Genomic DNA, 18,483 nt, shown 5'->3' on the forward strand with positions numbered 1-18,483 from the left:
TGCTTGCATAAATAACTGGTGGTTTTTTTTTTCTTTCAACAGAGGTTGCAGAACTTGAAGCTAATTTACCTTGTAAGTATGGCATTCGATGACATTCATTTTAAGGGGAAAAGGACAACTGAACTGAATGTTTTGACTGAAGTATGAATGTTAACTCTAGGGAAAGCTATGCAAAACTCTGACACCCAGGTTTGAACTGGTTTTCTTCATTATTACCTCTTAAGGGATTGTGGAGAGATGAATAGATAGTTAAATATCAAGTGTATGTCTTCTGCTCTTTAGCTTTAGGAAGCCTACTTCTGTAACGGACAGGAGAGCACAACGCCCTTTTATAAAGGGGAGTAAAGTTCCTACTGCTTGGTATTTGTTGCTGAGGGTGGATGTTGACAGTGAAGCTGACTTGTTGCTGAGCTCCTTTTCCCTTCAAGCGTTGACCAGAACAGCATCATTCTGCCATGAGTTCTTGCAATACAAGCAAACACAACAAATTATTGCCTAGTGAGCTCAGAGATACATTCAGAGCCCATTGCTCGCTCTACAGAAGTTCCTGTGTCGGAGTAATCTAAGATGCTTTCCCTGCAGGGAAAGAGGCATGAGCTGCTTGCAGCAGACGGAGGGTGTACGTGCAGGTTATTACCGTGCTGTGCAGGCACACTGTTTTGCCCATATGCTTATTTTACAAAGAAAATTTGAATATTCTTTCTGATTATGCTGGCAGGTAGCTCATGATGTTTCTTGTCTTTAGCCATTGAAGGGAAGCTTTGAGCATATTTTTTTTTTTCCTCCAGGTTAAACTTTTAAACTTCTGAGTACTGCTTCTGATGAGCATCTTCTGTTTGTTAATGATTCTAAGTCTGGATCAACGCTCAGATCTCAAAAATCAGGCTTTTCATTGTACACACAGGAGTTACAAGGAGGAAAAATACAGAACAGAAGCAGCAAAAAGGGAGAGAAGAAAGGCATTATTTAATTCTTCCTTTCTGTATGCTCTTCTTTCTTAAATAAAATTATAGGGATTTTACATAGAGTAATTTTAACTTTTATTAAACTTTTTTGTGTAGACTCTTCTATAGGGTAATGAACGCCGGAGAAATGTGTATTGGGGTTTGTAGTTACTACAGGAGTGCATTACTGGGGTTTGTGTACAGTTCTAGTTATTTTTTCAGGCAAATAGGGTATGTATCTCTGATACTATTTAGCTTCTTGACTACAGAAAAAGAACAGCCAGCTTGATGGATTAAGAAGCTAAAGGCTGCATAATATGGATAATAATGTATCCATGGTTATACACATCTCCTAGTGCCAGCTTGACAGCTTGTCTCTGCCACGATCAAGAAAGGCCAGTTTTGTGCATGGGAAGGCAACTTTGTGTCATCAAATGTGAACAAAGGGCTGTTATGCTGTGAATTTGCATCTGGTGAACTGAAACCACTGACTAGTTGAATTAGATTGATATTTTACCTTTTTTTTCGACGCTTGTTTTTCATTCTCGCTATTCTCCTTAAATTCATCTAGTCTCAGGATAAAAACATAGTGTTTGGTTTGTAATGGTGCTCTATAACCTTTGCTGTTAATATGTGTAATTGGTAATGCAGAATAAACTTGTTCAATATGACAGCTGAATGGAGACTTCACTGGCTTTTGGATGAGGCTTTCAGTAAAGCTTGTATCTCATTATAGCTTACAGGTATAAATAATCCTTTGTTAACATAGGACTGTGGTGGCATGACTTCTTGCAGACTGCAGTGTATGATCAAATATTAAGACATACACGTTACCATTAAAGAACTTGTAAGGAAGAGATGCTCATTATGTATGCTGTCATCTTACATGTAGCTAGTATATATACAGAAGACCAAAACCTTTTGACATTTTAAGGTCTTTGAGACAGCATGGTTTACAGAAAAGAAATAAGTTTCCTCACAGCTGAAAGAAGTGAAATTCCATTGCTGCAGGTGACCTGTAGCTGTATAGGGAAGAGGTACTCAAAGACAAAGTATAGGACAAAATCACTTGACTGGAAGGATTAATCAGGGAGTGAATTTGGAGAATATGGCTGGAATATTTCCTGCTGACTGGGAAAGAGGAAACATAACCCCCATTTTTTAAAAGGGAAAAAGGAAAGACCTGGGAAACTACGGACCAGTCAGTCTCACCTCTGTGTCCAGCAAGATCATGGAGCAGATCCTCCTGGAAACCAAGCTAAGGCACATGAAAAATAAGGAGGTGATTGGTGACAGACAACATGGCAAAGTGTGTCTGACAAATTTGGTGGCCTCCTGCAGTGGCATTACAGTGTTGTGGATAAAAGAAAAACAACTGACATCATCTACCTGACAGTGTCAAAAGCTTTGCACAAATCCCACATGACATCCTTGTCTCTAAATTGGAGACATAGATTTGACAGATGGATGACTCGGTGGATGAGGAACTGGCTGGATGGCCGTGCTTAAAAGAGTTGCTGTCAACAGCGTGATGTCCAGTTGGTGACCTATGACGAGTGGCGTTCCTCAGGGGTCGGTACTGGGACCAGTGCTGTTTAACATCTTCGGTGGCGACACAGACAGTGGGATAGAGTGCACCCTCAGCAAGTTTGCTGATGACACCAAGCTGTGTGGAGCAGTTGACACGCTGCAGGGAAGGGATGCCATCCAGAGGGACCTGGACAGGCTTGAGAGGTGGGCCTGTGCAAACCACATGAAGTTCAGCCAAGCCAAGTGCAGGGTCCTGCACCTGGGTCAGGGCAATCCCAAGCATAAATTCAGAATCAGGGGAGAATGGATTGAGAACAGCCCTGAGAAGAAGGACTTGGGGGTGTTGGTGGATGAGAAGCTCAACATGACCCGGCAATGTGTGCTTGCAGCCCAGGAGGCCAACCGCTTCCTGTGCTGCATCACAAGAAGTGTGGCCAGCAGGTCAAGGGGAGTGATTCTGCCTCTCTGCTCCTTGGTTGTGAGATCCCACCTGGAGCACTGCATTCAGCTCTGGGGCCCCCAACATAAGAAGGACATGGACCTGCTGGAGTGAGTCCAGAGGAGGGCCACAAAGATGATGAGAGGGCTGGAGCACCTCTGCTCTGAAGGCAGGCTGAGAGAGTTGAGGTTGTTCAGCCTGGAGAAGAGAAGGCTCCAGGAAGACCTTGCAGCCTCCCAGCACCTGAAGGGGACGTACAGGAGAGATGGGGAGGGACTCTCTATCAGGGAGTGCAGCGATCGGATGAGGGGTAATGGTTTTAAACTGAAAGAGGGGAGATTTAGATTAGCTATTAGGAAGAAATTATTTACTGTGAGGGTGGTGAGACCCTGGCCCAGGCTGCCCAGAGAGGTTGTGGATGCTCCATCCCTGGAGGTGTTCCAGGCCAGGTTGGATGGGGCTTTGAGCAATCTGGTCTGGTGGAAGGTGTCCCTGCCCATGGCAGGGGGGTTGGAACTCAATGATCTTTAAGGTCCCTTCCAACTCTAACCATTCTGTGATTCTATGATGAAAGATGATATACTTGCTTTCCCAACTGTGAAAAAACAATTGTCTGATGTAAATTGTTGTTTTGCTTTGCAGGTACATGTAAAGTGAATTTTCCTGACCCGAACAAGCTTCATTACTTTCAGCTGACTGTAATCCCAGGTAATTTTTTAAAACATGTTTGTTTCTCTGTGTGTTGGTGTTTAGGAAATGTAATTCCAAGAGTTTGCTCCAGAATCCTATAAACTTTTTAGTTAAAGAAAGACTGGCTGTAATAGTGATTATTTTACAGAGGCAATGGAGAAAGAGTGCTGGATTCTGAGAATTTGATGCCATCAAAATTGAGCAGGTTTAGGAAGTATTCAGGTCTTGGTTGCTCACTTCGATTGAAAGCTTTTTTTTTTTTTTTTCTCTCAGCCGATTTTAAACATTCTTGTTTTATTTGGTGAGACAAATCTTGGACTACGTCTAGAGAAATTACTCTGTTACAGCCCTGTTGCATATTTATTCTTTTCTACTGATTGCTTGAGATTGTGGAGTTGAAAAGGTAGCTGACAGATGTAACACTATGGAAAACTTCAAATCTGTGTGTGTCTGAAGATGCTTAACAAGTCGGTGTCTTTTAGTCTTTGAATATTCAAGTATGTGGAAATTAGAGCATTTCTTATTAATAAAACTAAGTATACTGTGAAGCATCTGGTGGCATACTGTTCAATAAAAACAAAACCTCAGGACTACATTTTCAGAATTCATCATTTCTGTGTAAGTTTCTTAATAGTCATCTGAAATTACAGAGTTTGCTTGCATGGCTGTCCATTTTAGAATAGAAAGTTTTGTCTTTTATGGATGAATTTGCATACGCGAGTATTTAAATTTCATATGCAGTTCTTATTTTAGCTGTGTGCTACCTTTGAGACTGTGCAGCTGTTTAAATGAGAACATTGATGTGTTCACAACAACCCCAGGCAAAGCTACAGGCTCGGGGAAGAGTGGCTGGAGAGCTGCCCAGCAGAAAAGGACCTGGGGGTGCTGGTGGACAGACGGCTTAACATGAGCCAGCACTGTGCCCAGGTGGCCAAGAAGGCCAACAGCATCCTGGCCCGTATCAGGAATAGCGTGGCCAGCAGGAGCAGGGAAGTGATGGTGCCTCTGTACTGGGCACTGGTGAGGCCTCACCTCGAGTGCTGTGTTCAGTTCTGGGTCCCTCACTACAGCAAGGACATTGAGCTGCTGGAGCGTGTCCAGAGGAGAGCCACCAAGCTGGTGAGGGGTCTAGAGAACAAGTCATAGGAGGAGAGGCTGAGGGAACTGGGCATCTTCAGTTTGGAGAAGAGGAGGCTGAGGGGAGACCTCATTGCCCTCTACAACTCCCTGAAAGGAGGTTACAGAGAGGTGGGTGTTGGCCCCTTCTCCCAAGGGAATAATGACAGGACCAGAGGAAATGGTCTGAAGCTGGGGCAGGGGAGGTTTAGATTAGACATCAGGAAGAATTACTTTACAGAGAGGGTGGTCAGGCACTGGAATGGGCTGCCCAGGGAGGTGGTGGAGTTGCCATCCCTGGAGGTATTTCAGAAACGTGTAGACATGGCACTTCAGGGCATGCTCTAGTGCCCGAGATTGTTGGTTTGTGTCTGTTTGTGGGTGGGTGTGGGGTGTGGTTGTGGGTGTTTGTTTTGGTTTGGTTTTGGTGTTGGTGTTCTGGGATTTTTTGGGGTGTTTTTTGGTTTTGGTGGGTTGTGGTGTGGTTTGGTTTTGTTGTTTTTTTGGTTGGTTGGACTCGATGATCTCAAAGGTCCCATCCAACCAAAAATATTCTGTGATTCTGTTATTCAGTACACTGAATTGTTTCAGGTAGATGTGCTGAGATCAGGCTCTCCCTGCCAACCAATTCTTGTAGATACACATTTTCTGTAGATGCTTATTGACAACAGAATTTAGATGCAGTGTGGCAGTTATCCTGATGTCTTACCTATACAAATAAAGGTTTATGTGTAACAAGATGATAGGAATTCTTCTGATGATTCAGTATCTTGAAGTCAAATGGGCGCTAGATGTCACTGTTGCTGCTTGTTAGCCAAAATCAAGTAGTGCTTCCTCAGCAGTGGAAATCTTGGGTGGTCTTTGTTAATATGCCTATTCATGTGACTCCTTTTTGTGATGGAAAGATTAGCAAGACTTGCCCTGGTCAGTGTAATCAAAAATAAATGCAAGTGTTGTTATAGAACTCTTAACCTCTCATTCTGCGTAGGAGATGTATGCATGTTTACTTGGTGTTAGTCTGCTTGCACCAAATGTCCTTCAGCTTGTATGATGCTGCTATATTATATTTTGGGAATGAGTTGGCTTTACGAGATCATCACCCTGTGAGTTAGGGATGTCTTGAATGTGAAGCAATGATAGCTTCTTCATACTATTTCAAAGGTGTCTAAATACAAAGTCAGTTTTTGTCTGTTAATTGCTGTGCAGCAAGATGTTGCAGTCAGTCGTCGGGTACAGAGCATGGTTTTTGTGCTAGCCTCGTTGCTGAAATGATCTTGGGAATGAGATGATCTTAATTAACATTTTGTTACTCTAAATATAGCTGCACAGCTGAAGTCTCTGCAGTTGCAGTCTGACCGAAGTAAACATCTATTTTCAGCTGTGCATAATTCAGGTACAGAATCTTATGATCAGCTACAGCTTAGTGTAGCTCTCTAAAGGCAGAACATAGCACATAACAAGAAAATCTTTGTAGCTTTCTGATTTCCTTTTATTATTGAGGTTTTTCTTTAAAGTATGCTAAAACTTAGTTTTCTCTGGGATGGCAATGGCAGAGAAGCAGCTAAGTGGCTGTCACAGGTTTTTCTGGCTCAGATGAGCCAAAATCTTGAGGCAGCTATTTTTGCAGTGTCTAAACAACGTTGCATGAATCTTGACGGTCAGGAGGAAGAGCCAATTTTCTTTTTCCTGCCTGGAACTGTCTCTTGCATTGAGGGGCTTGGTTACTTCTAGAAATTCTGCTTGTACATTTGGCTCTTAAGGGAGTGCTTTGCAAATATCTCTGTAGCTTCCCAGTTGTGGAACAAGAGCTGGGCTCAGCACAGCCGCGGGTGCCAGGGAGTATCTAATGCTGCCTTGGCAGTTCTCACTGTCAGGACATACACAGTAAGTGTGTAAGCCAGGGTTGGTGGTTTGCACGGCAAAGAGGTTCTTGCTGGCTCGCTTCTTAGTGTTCTCAGTTTGCTTTTCTGCAGTTACAGAGGTTGCATCCTTGTACGACAGATCTGTTAAAGGGGTGCTAATTATTTTGTGTTCATATTTTATGTTTAAGTTCTCGTATATTCTGCTTAACATTAGAGTTTGAATTCTGTAACCATATTTCAAAAGGAATCTTACACCAAGGGAGTTTCTGAAATTAGGTGGCTGTCAGGATATCATCGAGGTACTGACTGAATATGTTTTTTTAAATGTCTTTCGTGATCAGCATTCTAGCCTTATGTTATTGACAAAGCCTGTTCTCGGGTGCTTTGTTTTATGCAGTCATTTCGAATGTGGATGGTCTTGAAAGGGCAGTGAAAGAAGCTTCTTTAGGTTCTCACAAAAAGGCTAACTCAAATAAGAAAATAAACTTTACTACCAAATAGAAATACTTTCAGCTGCCTTTCTCCGTGCTTCTCAAATAACCTTTTTTAGTAAGTATATAATGTCACAAAACTATTCTGGTGACAGTGAGTTTTAAATGAAAGTGAATTTGTAGAAAATTTTGATGAGATTGACTGCTTATTTCAGACAAAAAATTACTTGTGCTCAAGAAGTTCCTATTCCTTTATGACATAGCTTTCTGCAGTGCACCGTAAGTGGATATATGGCAGCACACGCTAGAGAATTTTTAAGAGTTAGATTTTAGTGCCACAATGGACAAACAGTGTGTTCCCAAGACAAATACTGCTGGCTTTCTTTGCTGTCTGAAGCTCCTTTTTTGTTTTGTCATCTGAAACAATTGTTCTGTTGTTGAAAATGCCACCACTTGCCTTTGTTCTTATTTTTGTACCAGTACCATATTGGATCAAAAGCTAGGAAAAATAAGGAGATAGATGCTTATAACACAGGCAGGGTCCTGCCTGCTGCACTGATATTTGGAGCACAAAATTGGAAGCTGAAACTAAAACATGGTAATGACCTGGAAAAAAAATAGATTAATTTAGGTAGGCACATGAAGAAAACTGGAGGAATATGTAGGGTTAATGCAATTTTCCTGCAGTTCCCAGGCAGTTGGGGTAGTTTGGGGTTAGTGTGGTTATTTTAGAGTCCCACTCTTCAGGGAATTAATAAAGAGCCTGTTTTGTGTTTTTCATGCCACTAAATGACAAATGTCGGTGAGCGTGGATGAGCGTTTCAACATTGCTGATTCAAGAAGCTACTATCAAAGGCACATCCATTGTGGCCTGTCCTAATTATCTTGCATTTTCTTTCAAAGCATTAAAATATTTTAGTTTAGTATTTTCATAGCACTTCTAGTCATCAAAGCACCTTACAAATACAAACTAAGATTAGAGTCAGGTTGTTGATAATGAAGCTCGAGACTGAAGTGGGAGGCCTGCTTGCTCTGTTAATATAGCTTGAAGACATAAATTTAAGCAGTAGGAGGAAAACTGAAGCTTAGACACATTCCACTTCTGCAAAAGTCTTGTCAGTGGCGAAATCCCTAAGTTACATGCTAAAGCTATTTTATTTGACTGCTTTATTTAAAGCACTTTCCTCATTATTGACTTTGCCAGAACTTCAGTTTTTCCCACCGCTGTTACATGCCTAAAAAATTGAGGGTCTTTGTCCCAGTCTGTATGGGTGTTGTTGGACACGCGGAAGGAAACAATCATGTGGGAGAACCTTTTTACTTGCTTGAGATGCCATAAGATGACTTCATTGTGAAGGCTTATCTTGTTAATGCATTGCCAGATTTGTGGCTGAGTACTGAGGCCCTCCAGAGATATGAATTTCGATGGGTGATTGGTAAGGAGTACTGTGCTTTACCGTTGCTTTAGTGAAAAGATTTGCAAACATACAGGGAGAATTGTAAAAAAAACGGTGGAGGAGAGATGCTTTACTCTTTGGATTTGGTAGCTATGTCTTTGGTTATTTTCTAGCAGAACCAGTAGCGTACCTGGTGACAAGGTAAACCTGAAACATAAAATGAGTTGTAATGCAAGGCAGTGACGAGTATTGAGTTGTCTTTGAGGGAGACTTGTTCATGTAAGTATGTGGAAATGACCTGCAGTGTGAAGCACAATGTGTAAAGTGCTCTGAGTCTTCCAGAGATTTATCAGCCTTACCCAGAACACAGAAAAAACAAATAAGAGAAAACCAAATTAATACCTGAGGAACCTCTTACAGCCTGTGGAGGTGTTAATAGGTGGTTAGAAAGTGCTTGAGCTAATGTAAAACATGTTTTTGCTAAGGAAAAGGGGTGCTCTTTCACTATCTGGTCCTGCCCCTTCTCTTCTTCTGACACTGGTGATAATTTAACCCCTCTGCACACCAGTTTTCATCTCAGTAATCCTGCAGGATGCTCTGCACTCTTCTTGCAGTGATGGTTTTATACAGAGAGAGGCTCAGCTGGGCTTGTCCCCTCCAGCTGAACTCGCCTTGTCTGATTTTATCCTGCATGTGGACACAGGGAGTTTCTTCCATGGCTGGGTGGAAGCTGAGCTATCCTGAGCTAGGGCTGTGTGGTGGGGAAGAGCAGTGAAAACGAAGAATGGCTGTCAGCTTTTCTTCCCACCTTCTTGAGCAAAGGTACAGTGATCTTGCTGTCTGTGTGTGGGAGTCAAGGACCTACCTTAATGTTCCTGCACGCTGCAGAGGCTGTGAGGCTGGAATTTTCAGTGTGCAGAGTCTTGCTGCTTGGCTGGCAGGAATATGACAGTCTTGGCAGGCTCTCCTTCCTTGGAACCATTCTTGAGTGTGTAGGACAATTGTATTACAGTGAGGATTCATTAAATCTTGGGATTTTCTTTGACGTAAGGCACATGTACATACATCCATCAACAGGCATGTATTTCATATTAGCAGGGATGGAATATGAAGAGCTTGCTGTGCACTTCCTTCCAACTCCACAAAATCAGGGAGCTACTGAGATTAAGCAAAGGAAAATAACTTTCTGCTGCTGGACTTCCTGAGCAGATTTAACAGCGATGGTGTTTCTCCTTACCTTGCTGTACTGGCAGCAGGCTTTTCCTTGCACAAACACATGTGAGTGTTTCATGTGATTGTTTATATTGGGAAATGATAGCTTGATTAAGTGCGTGTGAGCCAAAGGGCAGTGGGGAGGTCTGTGCAAGGCTTTGAGGTACATGGCTTCCACTATAACAAACGCTGAATTCCTGGATGGTGTTGCTTATTTGTTTTAGTACGATCACTAAAAGACCTGAGATTTTTGAGTGTGGTTTTTACAACAATGGCATTATACTTGGAAATAGTGAGGATTCCTGACACTTGGTTAAAAAGCTATTATAATGTGGCAGATGGTATCTAAAGTGCAGTTAGCTGTGTTCTGCAGGGTAACTCAGTGGTACTTGAGCTGTTTGAACTCCCAGGGGGATACGGGACCATTTCCCTAATCGTTCCTTCCTGGAACAGTCAGTATCTTGCTTTGAGTGTTTTGAACATTTAACAGGGAGCAGTTTCATCAGAAGGGTATTGGTATAGCTTACCTTTTACATCTCATTTTTTAGAAATTGATTGCTTTACTGATTTTTATCTCAATATATTTGAAAACAAAAGATAAATGCTTTTATCTTGCTTTCTACCCCTTTCCCCCCCTAAAAATCAGTGCATTTGCATTTACTTTCTGGTAAAGCATAATATGCCTGAGAAGACTACTTCATAAATCAAACACACTTCAAAATTGAATTGGAGTGGAAATGGAGAATGTATTTGAAAAGCATATGTTCTGGACAGGTTATTAAAGTGAGATTTGCAACGGCTAAGGCTTGCAGCTTTATGCTGGGCAGTTCAGTGTGGAAGCAGCTATAAACGTTGCTGTGTGGGGTGGGGAAGACCTGCCATGTTCTGTTTTCATACTCTGTGCCTGTGTTGTTGTTGCAGTCCAAAATTCCTGATGCTGTTCACGTGCTGAACCTGTCAATTGTCTACACAGGCTCTTGGGAGAAGCCGGTCTGCGATGTACTTCCCAGCAACTCTTTTGCTGTTCCGCAGGCACAGGTCTTTTGGAGTGGCATGCTGGGTGTAGTGTGCAGTTGAGTCTGATCTTTGGCAGCATCAGTTTTTGTTGGCTCGTTGCCCCCTACAACTGAAGGTTTGTGCTATTTAGCAGAGTGATGCCCTCTCCTTTTCAACAAGTCAGCTGATAGGAGATTGCAAAGAAGAAGGAGCTGCTGTCTTGTGATTGTAGCGATTACAGTGTGGAAACTGCAGGCTTTTGCTGACAGTGGTGAGAGTGACAGCGTGGAGTAAAACCTGAGCGTGTGGATGTGGTGCATTCGTTGGTACGAGAAAATAAAAGGTTGTGCTGGATCTGTGTAGGGACTGGGAAGGCAGCAGGTCCAGAAGACACCATCTTGAAAGAGAATTTTGATGACATATAGTAGAGAAGCTAGAACTTTTTGTGTTTTGGAAAAAGCTAGATAATAAAATGTTTTAAACCTAAAGGCTTAAAGCAAACTAAGGATTGTTTCCTAGGACTTCCCTTTGCAATGTTGGTTTCAAAAATAGTATCAAAAAATACTGTCATACAATGGTAACCAGCCTTCCTGACCCTCAAGCCTTTACCATGGCTGTGCCATGTGATAGAGAGACCTGATGTACTCAAGGCAGGTTGAGTCTGAGCATTCTTCAGGAGTGCCAAACCCCCAGTGTGGGCTGGGTACCTGTCTGTTTCCCTTTCTTAATGAAAAAACTCAATAGTGGCAATGCCAGACAGATACATTTTAGGTCACTTGCAATCATTTCAGCTGCCAAGCTCAGCCATCTCAAGATTTGTAGGCTGACTGTTGTTCTATTATATTATGCCTGGTTAAATGCAACTAGGTATTTTTGGATTTCATATTTTAAGATTTAGACGTTTTAATAATTCAGTACTGAATCTGAGGGTGACAGAGGCAGGCTGATTTTCCTAACTGATGTATTATCCTAAGATAATTACAATAAAAGAGCTAGCTTGCTCTTTTATTGTAGTACACTCCGAAGCATGCTCTTGCACACCGTTATTCATATTACTCATGATACGTGATTGCTAGCACAAGCCTAAGAATATGTGATAAATCCTGGAGCAGGAATTAGCAAGTGAAGTATGCATCCAGCTCATTTCAAGGGTTGGAGTTGTGGTACGATGTGCCATATAGCTGCTGTGTGACAGAATTTTGTTTATACAGACATGAGAAGTTCAATCAAAGGTCCCTCTAGCTTGATATTGCCTGATACTCTGGTCGGGAAGGTGGTTTTTCCATGGTTGCTCTGGGGCTGTTAACTCTTCTGGCTTAAATTGATTCCTCCTGTAAAGGTTTTGGGAGTAAGTGAAGACACTATGTTCACACTCTCATTGGACCAGGACTCAGCTAATGTTACGGTGTAACTAGGTTAAATATTTGATGATAACCCTGTGCCTTTATTTTAATCTTTATAATGACAGATATTTTGTATTATATAGAATCTGTTAGTTTGTCTTACTTAACTATTTTTGTTGGTTTTTCTTTTTTTTGCTAGATGAGGGCTATTACCAAGGTGGAAAGTTTCAGTTTGAAATTGAAGTTCCTGATGCCTACAATATGGTGGTGAGTATTTGTCATTCATCTAACAGTTCTAATTTCAGATTTCCTTTCCAAGTAATAGGACTTCAGAAGAAATTTGGGATTGAAACTAAGAAAGGAACTTCTGTCTATTACTAAAATATCATAGGTTTCTAGAAAAATCTTGGTTTCCTGGAATTTTTGGAGGTAATCTGAACTCCTGCTCAAAGTTGGAGTAGTATTAAAAGTTGGATTTGGGTGTGCAAGGCTTGGTACAGTTGCAGTTTCAAAATCTCTTAGAATGAAGATTCCGCTACATCTCTGGACCTCTGTTCCAATGTTTAACCACCTTTGTTGTGAATTTTTTTCCTATATCAGGTCAGAATTTCCCTTTTTGCATTTTGTCTGTTGCCTCTTGCTTTATCACTGTGCACCTCTAAGAAAAGCCTGTCTCCATCTCTTCTATACCCCCCTCCGATTAGGTAGTAGTATACAACAGTAGTGTCCCCACCTTCAGCCTTCTGTTCTCCAGGCTGAACAAATCCAGGTCCCTCAACTCTCCCTGAACTGCGTGTGCTCTGGTGTCATCACCACCTTGGTGGCTGTCTGCTGGGCTTACTCCAGTTTGTCAATGTATCTGATGCTGGAGAGTTCAAAATGGGACACGATAATTTTAGTGAAGTGTCATGAGTCCAAGGGAGTGGGAATAATAATTTCTCTGACTATTCTTATGCAGTCCAGTGTTTGTAACCAAACATCCTTAAGGCCTTTGTTGCTGCAATGATATTATTTCTTAAAGGAAAATAAAGTATATGCAGTGCTGTTTAACATCTTTGTTGGAGACATGGACAGTGGGATAGAGTGCACCCTCAGCAAGTTTGCCGATGATACCAAACTGGTGCTGTTGACACGCTGCAGGGAAGGGATGCCATCCAGAGGGACCTGGACAGGCTTGAGAGGTGGGCCCATGCAAACCTCATGAAGTTCAACCAGGCCAGGTGCAGGGTCCTGCACCTGGGACATGGCAATCCCAGGCATAAATACAGGTTGGGCGGAGAATGGCTGGAGAGCAGCCCTGAGGAGAAGGACTTGGGGGTGCTTGTGGATGAGAAGCTCAACACGAGCTAGCAGTACGCACTGGCAGCCCAGGAGGCCAACTGAGAGAGCTGGGGTTGTTCAGCCTGGAGAAGAGAAAGCTCCAGGCAGACCTTATAATGTCCTTCCAGTACCTGAAGGGGACCTACAGGAGAGATGGGGAGGGACTTTTTATCAGGGAGTGGAGTGATAGGACAAGGGGTAATGGTTTTAAACTGAAAGAGGGGAGACTTTGATTAGCTATTAGGAAGAAATTCTTTACTTTGAGGGTGGTGAGACAGTGGAACAGGCTGCCCAGAGAAGTCGTGGATCATCCCTGGAGGTGTTCCAGGCCAGGTTGGATGGGGCTTTGAGCAACCTGGTCTAGTGGGAGATGTCCCTGCCCGTGGCAGGGGGGTTGGAACTCGATGATCTTTAAGGTCCCTTCCAACTCTAACCATTCTATGATTCTGTGAACTGTCTGGCAGAGGCCGCTCAGAAGCGCAGATGATTCAGACCTGAGAGTCTTCCTTCTGATGGAGGTTCCAGGTTCATCTATTCTCTTCTGTTAGTTATTCTTGAGACCTGCACTTAATGATTATTCTCACCAAAAAAATGGTATATCTATAAGAGAAAGAATAAATTAGGTAAACAGAAAGGAAAAGTTTTTTCTTTCTGTTTCTCTGGGGCTTTCAAATTGGTGCTTATAGTTCTGATATTGGACTTACATGCTTAATCCCTTTTGAGAGCGTGCAGTGGAGGACGTGGAAAGCACAGATAGGTGACAAGTAGCCTCCTTTAGTGCACTACTGACAGTTCTACTGGTTGTCTCGCAAGCTGTTTGCTTAAGTATCTTTAAAAAAATAACAATTTCGATGGTTGTTAAGCAAGCAACTTTCCAGAGAACCTGCAAGTGATTGCAGTATCTTACTGTAGAGAATTAGAAAGCTCCATACGAATTGTCCTTTTCAAGCATGAGAAATTTTGGTATTTCATTATTGTACTTTACTAAAATTGTAGAACCTTGCAAGGGAGGGGAGATGCAATTACAATAAAAATAACTTCAGACATTGTTTTCAGAGTTTAGCTGTCAAAAGAACATGATTGACTCCAAAAATGGAAAACATATCTGGTTCTCAGGAATTACACTTGCCATTCTGTGTTCCAATAGTTTGATACTTAAGGAAGATAGACTCATTTGAGCAATTGAGTTGTAATATTTGCATTTAGGTATATGAATTGCAGGAAGAAGGAAGCCTCATTTTCTTTTAGATTGAATGGTTTTGACAATTTTGCTTGCTTTCCTAACTTTTTCCCCTTCTTCTGCTGTCTGTTTTCTTACTTTTGGTGTTGATAGTTCAGAATGCTTCTTTCAGAGAGGCTGAAGAACGTATAGGGGAGGATAGTGAATAAATGTTTCCAAGAAGACTTTTGGCTCGTGTTCAGATGCACCAAGCCTAAATTCAGCATTATATGTATGTACTAGTTGCAGTCACAGCATTGTTTATATACAAATATGAAGGAGGCACCGTGGTCTGGAATGTAGTAGCTTGAATTTCCAGGCTGAGCTTGGAGAACAGTGCATTAACACTGCTAGTAGAGTAGAAAGGTTATGTTTCTGAGATTGGAGGAGTTGGGTCTGTGTTTCAGAAGATACCTTCACAAATTTCCTAGTACTCCTTTATTTATAGTCTAGTGGGACACACACTGTATCTTATAAAAAGTGCATGCTTATGGAGGACTATAGCATTTCTGAAACAGCTTTGAATTTTCCCCCCTCCTTTTTTTTGATAACCATGCTCTCCTTTCTTAATATTGGTAAAGGATTAACTGCTCAAGATGTTGTTTGTTTGTTTGTTTTTCAAAGTGTTTGGGATCCTGGCTGTCTTTATTGATATACTTCTCTAAGTACATGTGTTTTAGATAGTGCTTGGAGTTGTATGGTTTTCGGTGTGGTGTTTTTTTTTTTTTAAAGTTCTCCTTAACCTCACCAAAAAATTTCATACTATAATACAGGCCACCCTTACTAGCTTGTGTGTGGTTACGTACACACTACAAAAACAAAGGTGGTCATTTAAGGTTGACTACATCCTTGTTCTAACTTAAATAAACCGTGCCGTTGCACACCTGAGAAACATGGCCTTCAGTGTAAAGGGGGGAAACCCTGTCGTGTTCTATAGTGTCTAATTTTTATAAGTCATCTTCACTAACACCAGTTTAACCACTGTGGCAATCCTGGGCACAGGGGAACATACACTATATATACTCATTTAAATTTCTTAAATTTTTGTCTTTAAGGTGTTCACCTAAACAACACTGCTGCAGGGAAGTATTTGCTATGTGTTAACAGGAGAGCTGAATGTTAATTTTGATCTGCGTTTTTTTGATTCCCAATTGCTATAATTAAATCTTCTGATTTGTTATGGTTCCCTGCTCAGCACTGGCAGAAAAGCTACAGCAAATGTTAATTAGAGATTTTTAAATTCTGAGCACCTCTCATTCGATACAAAAGTAAAAAGTTTGCCTATGTGCAATTTAGAAAAAAATGCAATAGGTTAAATGTTGGATTATGGTCAGGTTGTTAATGAAAATGTGTATGTTCACAAATATTGAGATAATTATGCTGAGGCCATGGTTTGTTTTCTGCCAGGCAGAGTAAGACTGAAACAAGTGATGGCAGTATTTTTAATAGAGCTCTTCAGACCTGGCAGCGCTCTGTCAGCCCATAAGCAGGGTTGCGATATTGTACATCTGCATCAAGCTCCTTGCAGTAGTGCTGACCATATTTGTATTGGAAGTAAAAATACCGAACAAGACTGGCAAGTCATTATAGCCCTGTTTCAGAGCACACATCCATTTTCTACCTAATCTTTTTAGCTTGCAGAAAGGCTAAACCCAGATGTTTTTTAAAGCTACAAAATGCATAATTTATAGTATAGTTTCTGTAACAGCATCCTTTAATTTCTGTAGCATGCTGTTCCTAAAATTTTCCATGTTTGCTGCTCCTCTGGGGAATTCTTCTTTTTTTGCCCTTCATTCCTCATAAGCAAGCATTCAGCTTCTAGTCTGGGAAAAGAAGCAATATGTAGGCTGGTGGCGTAGTGGAAGAGTGTAAGAATATATAATTAAAGAGGAAAAACTTGGAAGATTTTGCGTTGTGGGCTGCAGCCATGGCATACTACTCTGCCCGGGGAGTAAAGCATTGGAGGCTCGTTTGGAAAGTACTGGGTCTGCGAATACAGAGAGGTAATGTATCCTCGTGTTTTAGGCGTGACTGACTAGGATGTACACTGACTTTTGGTACCTGGGCTATAAACTTCCTTAGCACCAAAAATTCAAGAGCCTAAAAAATATGGGAGGGATGCTTTGCAGCATGGATGCTTTGGCACTACTGTGAAGTGCTGCCTCCTGCTTTTGAACCAACACACAGCTGCTTAGGGTTCAATCAGACTTCTGTACCATGGAGTTGATGTATTGAGTATTGGAAGCGTTTATTATGATTATCTGTGAGGCAATAGAATATTGTAAGGGTTCTTCCACTGTATCTGTAATTAGCTGAACCTATTTAAGCTGTTGGAAATGTGGATAATTTTAGAAGCATCTGAGCTTGAGAATTGAAAGGTTTCCTGTTTTTAATCGGTTAGTGGAGGCACGAGGATGGTTCAGATAGATCTGTGCTGCAGTGCTAGTAGTAATATGCATCACCCCACTCCTGCAGGCTGATGGGCTGTGTTTCACTCTGTGCTTTACAGAAAAGTTGAAGAGAGGCAAGAGAGCTCACCGTGGGCTTTCCCTAAAGCAGTGTGTTTCCCAAAGATGGGAACTCTTCCAAGTTCTACAATTGTGCTTTGTCACGTTGGCTAGTCTCAATGATTACATTTCCATTGTTGCTGATTTAATATTGCAATTGAGCAAGTATTGGTGTTGATTGGTGCTGAACCAAGAAATAATCATATGAAATGGACCTGATGGTACCTGTGGTATGTAAGTGATATTTCTCCTACACTGCTGCTCTGCGAAGGCAACAACCCAAGAGGTCTCAAGTAGTCTTTTTGAGTTGGTTGTTAGTACACTAATGAGGACTTGACTGCTGTCATCTTTATGTTTTAATATTTATTCTCTCTCTCTAGTGTTCTCAGTTAAATTTCTTTCTACCTGATTAAGGCAGACCTGGGATCTTTATCTTTAAATATAAAAATATTTTTCACTGTTAGTGTGAAACTACTACAAAGAACTCTTAATGTTAAAAGTTATTGCTCACTTGTTAAACTCCCATGTTGGAAATGGGGCAAGGAGGGCGAATTCTGTTCATCCTTTTTCTGTGACCTCTGAGCAAACAGTCAGTTGATGCTTCCTGCAGCCCTAGTGAAGGAAGTGGAGGTGGTCATGCTCCCAAGGACACAAGCGTATAAACATGGTCGTGAATGGAAAGGCCTGTGCTTTCCATGGACGGTCAGAGTACAAGGCGTCATGAAAGGAGGACATCATCTCATACATGTCCCAAAAATGTCTTCCAAAAGGAATTTGTGCACCTCGACTTTTTTCCTTTTTGAAAGCATCTGATTCAGGCTTGCTGCTTTTTGGAGCCTTGGGAGAATCTGGCATTGCATCTGCAGAATCCTCTGCTCAGATCCAAACTCTTTCATGACGAAGATATTCTTGATGACTTTTTTATAGCACTGTTTTAGGGGCACAACATAAATGGAACCAGTAGGCTTGAGCCTTTGGTGTCTTCTGGACTGAATGTAGTTCTTCCCATAAGGTACTGTCCATGTCCTGAGTACAAAAAGAAGAAAAAAAAAAAAAATAATCCTGAGTCCTCTTTTCCTCTAGAGTTGGAGGTGATAGTGAGAAAAGTAAAGATAGTGATATGTAATTATTTTTCTTTATTTTAGGACATTAAAAGTCTTTAGAAGACCAGCACTTAATTTTGTTTGTTCTGAATTGCTTTTAAAAATTTCAAATATTTTTTTCCTCAATTTTTCTGTAAAGATAACTGCTCAAGTACTAAAAGGCATGTCAGTCTCTACTTAGTATATGAGGGCTCCTTCTTGTTCCAGGCAGGGAGTGTGGGTTGTACCTGCTCCGCAGTTCAAAACACTTCATATTTCATGATATTTGGGAAGAAAAATGGCTGATCCCTGCTTCTATACCCATCCGTGCATGAAACTGCCTTTAATACGTCTCACGCTTTCCAAATGTACTGCTCTTTATATCCTTAGCAAGT

The 18,483-nt window shown here is 41.5% G+C and overlaps 1 protein-coding gene across 3 annotated transcripts in view; it reads left to right on the forward strand.

Moving 5' to 3' along the window:
* The window catches only part of UBE2F (ubiquitin conjugating enzyme E2 F (putative)), a 91,336-nt gene that overhangs the window by 12,833 nt on the left and 60,020 nt on the right, over positions 1-18,483 (forward strand). For 2 of the 3 annotated variants that reach the window (XM_074144854.1, XM_074144853.1), the window contains exons 3-5: positions 43-72; positions 3,556-3,621; positions 12,160-12,227. In XM_074144854.1, the coding sequence (XP_074000955.1) occupies positions 43-72; positions 3,556-3,621; positions 12,160-12,227 (164 nt within the window). The remainder of the gene's footprint in view (positions 1-42; positions 73-3,555; positions 3,622-12,159; positions 12,228-18,483) is intronic. The other variant, XM_074144855.1, reaches the window with a different exon arrangement.

Source organism: Numenius arquata, chromosome 3 (genome assembly GCF_964106895.1).
Source record: "Numenius arquata chromosome 3, bNumArq3.hap1.1, whole genome shotgun sequence".
Classification (NCBI taxonomy): Eukaryota; Metazoa; Chordata; class Aves; order Charadriiformes; family Scolopacidae; genus Numenius; species Numenius arquata.